This window comes from Microtus ochrogaster, unplaced genomic scaffold, assembly GCF_000317375.1.
Source record: "Microtus ochrogaster isolate Prairie Vole_2 unplaced genomic scaffold, MicOch1.0 UNK41, whole genome shotgun sequence".
Lineage (NCBI taxonomy): Eukaryota > Metazoa > Chordata > Mammalia > Rodentia > Cricetidae > Microtus > Microtus ochrogaster.
In genome coordinates, this window is record NW_004949139.1 from 3,219,236 (window position 1) to 3,228,137 (window position 8,902).

At 34.8% G+C, this 8,902-nt stretch overlaps 1 protein-coding gene across 1 annotated transcript; it reads right to left on the reverse strand.

The window, feature by feature from the left end:
• Positions 1-4,176: 4,176 nt before the first annotated feature.
• Positions 4,177-5,175, reverse strand: LOC101992550 (olfactory receptor 52M1-like). The gene has a single exon (XM_005368874.3). The coding sequence runs from the start codon at positions 5,173-5,175 to the stop codon at positions 4,177-4,179; it is 999 nt and encodes a 332-aa protein (XP_005368931.3).
• Between the last annotated feature and the right edge of the window lie 3,727 nt (positions 5,176-8,902).

Here is an 8,902-nt window from a genome sequence, read left to right on the forward strand (position 1 = left end):
AAGAGCATTTGCAACATGAAGAAAAGAAAGGAAAGAAATGATGAAAATTTGAGTAGGAAAGGAGTGCTAGATGATAAATATCACAGAAGACAAGGCTTGAGAGGAAATATTTTAGAATGACTCCTGACAAGATTGGAGATACAACTGAAAGAGAAAGATACTGTTGAGAAGTATTTGGTTCAGAAATTACTGGTAGAGTATAAGTATCTTAAAGAGAATGATTAGGGCTCTAACTATTTACTGTTTTTCATTAAAATTACTTTTATTTTAAATTGTTTCTCTCTTCTGAGATTATAATATAATTACATCCTTTTTCTCTCTTCAAAGCCTCTCATACACTCCTTCTTTGCATTCTTTCAAATTCAAGACCTCTTGTTTATTGTTTATATATATATATGTATAAATACATATTTACAACCTTCTTGGTCTGTAGAATATAGCTAGTACATATGTTTTCAAAGGTGGCAATTTGGTATTGGATAATTAATTGGAAAACACTCCACATTTAGTTCTCAACATTTCTTAGTTTCTTGTAGTTCTTTGTACAGGGTTAAGACCTCCTGGTATTTCTGTAGTCCACATTAGTATATCTATTGTTGATATCCATGTTTAGCTCATGTTAGACATTCATGTTGGTGAGATTATATGGGTATAACTTATGATACTCCTAGGAGATACAATCTCACAGAAAAATGCACTATAAATATTTGTCATTATACCCACAGAGAACTGTACTTCTTATCCCAAACAAGGAAACTTCTCTTTGAGATAGAGACCATTGCAGAAAACCACAACCAATCAAAAGGCAAAGTTGTGAAGCCCAGTCCAATGGATTCATCTGCAATGCAAAAGTCATACTTTCTTTTCATTGTTTTTATTGCTCTATACATTTGTCTTCACTCCTCTCTCTTCCTCCCCTATTTCCTTCTACACACTCCTGTGACCTCCAAGCTCCCAATTTAATCAGGAGATCTTGTCTTCTTCTCTTTCTTAAGTAGTTCTGTAATGTTTCTTTTAAGGTCCTCTTTGTAGTCTAGGTTCTCTGGGGTTGTGGACTATAGCTAATTTTTCTTTGTTTTATATCTAACAGCCACTTCTGAGTGATTGCGTATTATATTTGTCTTTCTTGATCTGGGTTACCTCACTCAAAATTGTTTTTTCTAGATCCACCCATTTGCCTGCAAATTTCAAGATGTCATTATTTTTTACCTCTGACTAGTACTCCACTGGGTAAATATACCACATTTTCTTTATCCTTTCTTTGGTTGAGGGTCATCTAGGTTGTTTCCGGGTTCTAGCTATGACAAATAATGCTGATATGAGCTTAGCTGAACACATGTCCTTGTGGTATGATTGAGCATCCATTTGATATATACCAAAAAGTGGTATTGCTGGGTCTTGAGGTACATTGTTTCCTAATTTTCTGAGAAATCACCATACTGAATTCCAAAGCAGTTGTTTAAGTTTGCACTCCCACTAACAATGGAAGAGTGTTCCTTTTATTTCACATCCTCTCTAGCATAAGCTGTCATCAGTGTTTTTGATCTTGGCCATTCTGACAGATGTAAGATGGAATCTCAAAGTTGTTTGATTTTCACTTCTCTGATGGCTAAGAATGTTGAGTATTTTCTTAAATGTCTTTCAGTCATTTGAAATTCATCTGTTGAGATTTCTCTGTTTTTTATTTGTTTATTTGTTCTTTTGATGTCAAATCTCTTGAGTTCTTTGTATACTTTGGAGATCAGTCCTCTGTCCAATGATAGGTTGGTGAAGATGTTTTCCCATTCTCTAGGCTGCCATTTTGTCTTGTTGACCATGTCTTTTGCTTTACAGATGCTTCTCAGTTGTAGGAGGTCCCATTTATTAACTGTTACTTTCAGTATATGTGTTACTAGGACAACCGGAACACTTAAGGTTCAGGAATCATTGAAGTATAAGAAGAGGAAGACTGAGGACCAGGGAGTTTACTGTAAGGTTATGTCTATTTTCTCATACATCCTCGTTGCCCAGCCTAAGGCAGGCCTTCAAAAATATATGAATAAATATGAGCATTTCCACACACACACATACACATACATACACAACGTTTTTTCACCAATTATCAACATTGAATTCCTCAATGTAGAATAACATTGCCAAGGTTGAATGACAGTAGAATCTTCATCAATATGCTTCACAGAATAAAGTGTATTTGTTATACTCAAGTGAATGAAATTATTTCTTTGATCATTATGGACAATCTGCATTAAGCTATTGTCTTTATTGACAATGAAAGTTCTTCTGTCAATCTCTAAATATAACCTGCTCTGTCAGTACATAGCATTAACTGCGTGTATGTTTTCAGGATCACTTGGTACTGGATAATAAATTGGTGTGCTCTTCCCTTGGTAAAATTGCTTAATATACCCTCAGCTTTCCTTAGTTGCCTGTACTTCTTTGTGTAGGATTGTCTTTATGTTTTAATTATTGTTTTCTTAGATTTCACAAATCAATGTGGGTATTTTTCTTTCTTCATTTATTACAATGTACCCTCTATTCTTTCATATTGCAAGAATAGTTAACTTCTTCTTTGTTTTAAGTCCCAATAATGTCTTTTAAAATGCAAAATTGAGTGTAGTTCTTTTCTACACATAACTCACCTTGCCCTCTTAGGTCAGCTGTGAGCTCAGCATGTAGCTGAGATAGTCTGCATGCCTTCTTACATCTGCCTGCTACTATACCAGTCTTGCTCAAACTTCTCTTACTCTGTTTAGTGGCAACAAAGAGTGTTCCTTCATCTCTTCCACAGTTTCACACCCTCATGAAATGGGGCTCATTCATACCGGCTCATTCATTCCATTTCCATGAGCTCCCTGTATGTTGACTCCCTTCATGCACACACATTTAGACACACACTCACACACACATGTGCCCTCACACACCTGTGTACATGCCTCTGCACACAAAGCCCTCTCATACATACATATGCCTTATTCAAAAAAGTATAACTAGTGTTTTTATAAAATGTGTTACTATAGAGGAAATGCCAAATTCACAACTATTTATTGAGCTCCTCTTGTGAAAATCTATCTTGTATAAGGCAAGAAGTAAGGAGAAGAATTAAATTTTTACCAGGATCATACGTTCAATTGCTCAAATTGTTTCAGGAAAAATGTATTTTTAATAATTTTATTTTCAGTATCACTTTTATTTAATGGTTCAAAACTTTAAACTGATTTATTTTTTAAAAATAGACTTTTACATAAGAAATTATTTTTTATTTTCTTAATACAAATAAATTGAAATCATGATCAATGTGTCTAGCAAGCTGTGGAATTATTCATAAGAGTGTTGAAACAGTCATGAATAAAATTTGAGTGAACTGGAACAAAAGTTTAAAAAGGCCATATGTTAGTTAGCTCATGTTCTAACCACTATAAGAAAAGTAGTCTATAATACATGGTGATTTAAGTATTTGTAGAATGAGCTGCAGAGATATCCCAGTGGTTAGAATACACACTGAATATGCAAGAGACTGGAATCCTATCCCAGCACTCACTTTTGACAGCTCAAAATAACCTGCAACTCCAACACTTATGATTTCTGATGACACCTTTGTTCATGTGCATATAGCCCCCTACACAATGCACATATTTAAAATAAAATAATCTTAAATTTTTGTTGACTGGATCACTATAAGTGATATTTTATATTTACTGTAGGAGGTCTTATGTGACAATTTTTTTAAATATATGAGACATTTTCATGTATTCAGGAGCTAAAAATTCAGATATATAATTGTTATGACAATTATTGGCAGTAATCATTAATTTTTCAGTAGCATATTTTTCATGGAGAACATTTCAGAATGATCATGTGTTTCTTTCCTTTGGAATCACTTCTTATTCTAAGGTAAGCTGTTATTCCCAGATGAAGCCTAGGCTGGAAGAACTGACAAGGAAAAAGACTGCATTTATTTATCACCAAGTTCTAAAGAAGGCTTATTGTAGCAAAGCACAGAAAAAAATATCACAACCACTAACTTCATCAAAATTTGGGAACTTCTATATGTAGTAATTCTTATAAATAAATAGAACTAATGTTTGAATTTCCCCCAAAAGTCCATAATTAAAAAATGACTAATTATTTTTATTTTTCCTTTAGTTTCTATTACTGTGTTTTCAAACAATTGCAATATCAACATCTACCTTTTACTCTTAGAGTACTAAGAACATTGTCTCGAATTTTCTTGGTTCTAACACCATAGACAATGGGGTTAAGAAATGGTGGAACCAATAGGTACATATTGGCTACTAGGATGTGAACTTGGGGGGCCACATGGTGGCCAAAGCGGTGGGTCAGAAATGTAAACCCAGCTGTGGAATAGAAAACAACAATGACGCAGACATGGGAACCACAGGTGCCTAGAGCTTTCAGACTTGCTTCTCGAGATGGAAGGCGAAAGACCGCATGGAGGATCAGAACATAAGAGAGGGCAATGAAGAAACAATCACAGGAGCCAATACCAAAAGCGACAGTGAGGCTATAGCGCTTGGTGGCTCCTGTGTCCACACACGCCAGCTTCACCACAGCCATGAACTCACAGTAGGTGTGTGCAATGATTCGAGTTCTGCAGTAGGGCAGCTGCTTGAGCAGAATGGGGTGTGGAGAAAAGAAGCCTACTCCCCGCAGTGCCACAGCTGCTCCCATTTGGGCGATGCGACTGTGGGTGAGAATTGTGGCATGGCGCAGTGGATCACAGATGGCCACATAGCGGTCAATGGCCATGGCCAGGAAGAAGCCAGACTCCATGGCAGTGAAGCTGTGGATGAAGAACATTTGGGCAAGGCACGCATCAAAGGCAATGTCATGATCTCCCATCCAGAAGAGACAGAGCATGCGTGGCAGTGTAGAAGTGGAGAGGACCAGGTCAGTGACTGACAGCATGCACAGGAAGATGAACATGGGCTCGTGGAGGCTGCGCTCTGCTCTCACCACAGCCAGGATTGTCACGTTCCCCATCACAGCCACTATGTACATGGAGCAGAAGGGAATCCCAATCCAGACATGGAGGTGCTCCAGACCCGGGATGCCCATCAGCCAGAAGGTGCTTGGAGAGAGTTGGGACTTGTTAGCCGGGCCCGTGGTGGCACTGCCCAGTGCTTGTGGATGAAGTACTCCTCGTACAGTTTCCATGTTTTGCTAAGGTAGTTACAAAAAACCCGAAGATTAATGAGAAATAAAACCGGAAATACCAAAGTGTTTGGATGTGCTAAATGCTTTAGACATACTACTATAAAAGTGTGCATTCCGAATTAAGGTCTTATTATAAAACCAGAACATTATGAATTCTATCAAAGAAAGCTTTGTTAACATTTATCTACAATAAAATTTGTCTATCTCCACTCCTTCATATTCCTGGAGTTTCTTTTAAATATTAATAATATTTTCATAGTCATCAAATTAAAATGAAGAACATTTTCAATACTACGTATTCCAGTTTTCTTCTGAATGTCTCTAGAAAGACAATTTTCTTCTAACTCATCTGAATACTCTCAAGACAAGCCTTTCATGTATTAGACAGCCCATTATTTGTGTCTTTGGCTTTTCTGTTATTGTCTTAGAACCTGTCCTTAGGAGACTTGTGACTTGTGGATCTCTGTAGGACTTCCATAGGCAAGAAAGTGCAGTCTCTGCAAGATTTGAGAGCAACAGCAAGTTTTCTTCCACTTTTCTTTAGTCATGTGGAATTCCCTCACATATATTTTCACTTGTTTTAAGCTTTGAGAAATTTTTCTTTTCATCTCTTCTGTACCTTTCCTAGTGTACCCAGTTTATTTCAAGTTATATTGTTTCTGTACGTATTAATCACAACAGAGGTTAATGCACCAGGTATTTATTTTGTTGTTTGCATTTTGAATTTGAAGCTATATTTCAGTTCATATCATTTTATATGAGGTAATGAAGGAGACTTACTTAATTGCTCCTAGCCTAGGAAAGCCATTAGTTCTTAAGTAGAAAATCATGAAATCTTTCCAGTTTTGACTGTAATCTTTCAGATAACACAATACATCACAGATGCAGAGCAGAGACGTGGGCATTCTAGCATATCTCTTCCTGAGTGCAAAGTTTTTGTTGTTTTACTAGTGGCAAACTCACTTTATTATGTTTGAAATATAAAACATATAGGCAGGTCTCTTTGAGTTCAAGGCCAGCCTGGTCTACAAAAGCTACTTCCAGAACAGGCTCCAAAGCTACCAAAAAAACCCTATCTCAAAACAATATATATAATTTCAATGAAAATTTTGAAATAAGTTCATGTCAATTGAATGGTTCTCAGTGTATCTCAGTAATACGCTTTATAACTTATTAGTAGTAAATATGTGAAATTTAATAGTAATGAAATTACAAAAATTGAGCCCTGTATTTCCCATTATAACTTGAAAGTCTGGTTGAATATTTTGTAAAATGGTGTATGCACTCTATGGCATTCTTGTGTTAATGTAGAGGTCATTAACCCACCTGAATGTTTTAATAGCTATACAGGCTTATTTGGAAATTTCTGAGGTTGACATGGGCTTCAAAAATATTTACTTAATAATTTAAATTATTATAATTTTACCCATAAAAATTCAAGAAACCTTAAAAATCACAAGTATTTGTTAGCAATGTTATTGCTTTTGGCTTTTTCTTTAGTGATTTTGTTCTCAACATAGATTCCTCTCATATCTTTTTATTTCTGTATATTTATAGCTATATTATGTTTTAAGTTGCCTGATTTGCATGCTTTATGTCTCATACCTTAGTGTCCCATTTTGGAGAATACAGAAAACACAAGTTATGAAAAGATTAAAATCATTAAACTTTTCCAGGCATAGTGACATACACCTTTAATTCTAACACCTGGGTTAGGGGGTCACAGGCAGGTGGATCTCTGTGAGTTCAATGCCACCAGGTCTACATAGTGAGTTCCAAGATAGCCAGAACTATGTAGTGAGACCCTATCTTGAATATATATACATACATGTATGTATATATATATATTTGTGTGTGTTATTAAACATTTTAATGATTAATTTAATTGTTTATGTAATTAAAATTATATATATAATTATAAAATTCCAGTTAGCAACTCAGAATTAGAGAAAGCAATCAATCATTAGTAAAGCAAGCAAGCATTATTATTTTGTTCATTATTTTACAGCAAAAGTGGATCCAGTATAGTGTCTAACTAAAGACATAGCATAATTAGACTCTCAAATTAAATAACAAAACTCATTCTTATGACTTGTGCGTCCACTTTTCTATGTTCGGAGAGAAGTGATATAAACTTTTTATTGCTCTTCACATACATGATGCTTCTTTGAATAACGGCAGCTATTTTCATACAGTCTTTGGATGGTGGTTCCTGCCCATTGCATTCCCATCTTCCTTGCAGCATTTAGACCTAATAAAATTTCATCTGCTTTCCTTTGATTCCTTGCTGTATCACCTCACATGGACACTATTTTTTTGTATGTGTTCTCATTGGAACTTTATAATCTTGCTATTTTGGAAAGGCTTAAAAATTATGATATATCTTGTTAATGAAATGTAATTATTGAGTCAACTGACTTCTTTATAAGTTTAAATCTCTCAATGTGGAAGTTGGTATTGTAATCCAGCCCAACTATTAGTATCAGATTCTTTATTTTATCAATAATTTTCCAAGTAATGAAGACATCTTTTAATGTGAAAATGATTTCTTAAGGAAACCAGTTTTAGGTATTGTACATACTATGCAACTAAAATCTACAACTAAAAATCAGCTGAAAAGCCAAGACCAGATTTTTTTCATTTATTTTAAAAATTGGTATTTTTATTATAATTAAGGTATAATTTCCTCATATTACTTTTATCCCTTATTTCAACTTTTCTTGTTTCCCTCTTTTGAGTTCCTCCCATGTCTACTTGCTTACTGCCTTTCAAAACCATGAGGTTTTTCCATCTTAAATAAGAGATATTTCTATTTCACTCCTAAATAGTCTTCCTCTCACACGCTGTACTGTGATTGATTAAACTCTAATGCTAAATAGAACAAATTAGGCATTCCTTCACACAGCTGTGATATGTCCTGGGCAATTACAATGCTAATGCAAGTCTAATTCAGAATGTCAGTACAATTTTCTTGGTCAAAAGATATATATCATTTATGAAAGAATGTACTTCTTTGTATATGTATATAATCACATTATTCTTAACTTTATTATGGATATACTTAGAATGGAATATTACCTTTCTGAAGATCTCATAATTCTACAAAATCATGTATTACAATGCAGCCTTATTTCTTCTTTCCCAACCAATATTTCTGTTTTCATTTTTCCAATTTAAAAGATTCTTGTTCTCCAGACAGCTGCCTTTAATGTGCAGATACATACATGGTCCACTAATAGGAGCTGGAATTATGGCTTACTTGAATCATCCCAGATGGAACAATGATTAGTGGTCCTCTGGGGCCTGGGTCCATTTACCACACTAAAAGCCATAAATTGCTTTGAAAGAGAGTAAATATCATGAAATATTTTAAAATAATATCAATACATACATTGTTTTCCTAAGGTGCTTTGAACAGTTTGAAATCTAATGTTTCTTGAACATATCCAAGAATACTTTTATCATGAGTTTTCCTGATATCAATTACTTGGATAGTGTTTTTATTTTCTAATCTCTATTCTATATATTGAACCTTGTATCAGGTTCCTGGTTGTTGATCTGTTTATCATATATTATTACATATGAAAAACTTATCTTTCCAGACTCTCACCTTAAATTGCTCATTTGGTGATGGAGGGTCTTCTGTCTATGTGTTACTTTCATTGGTTAAATAAAGAGACTGCCTTGGCCTTTTGATAGAACAGAAAATTAGGTGGGTGGAGTAGAC

What these genes read in the sequence shown, in the direction of transcription:
- LOC101992550 (XM_005368874.3), bottom strand. Translation starts at nt 5,175, where the DNA reads ATGGAAACTGTACGAGGAGTACTTCATCCACAAGCACTGGGCAGTGCC.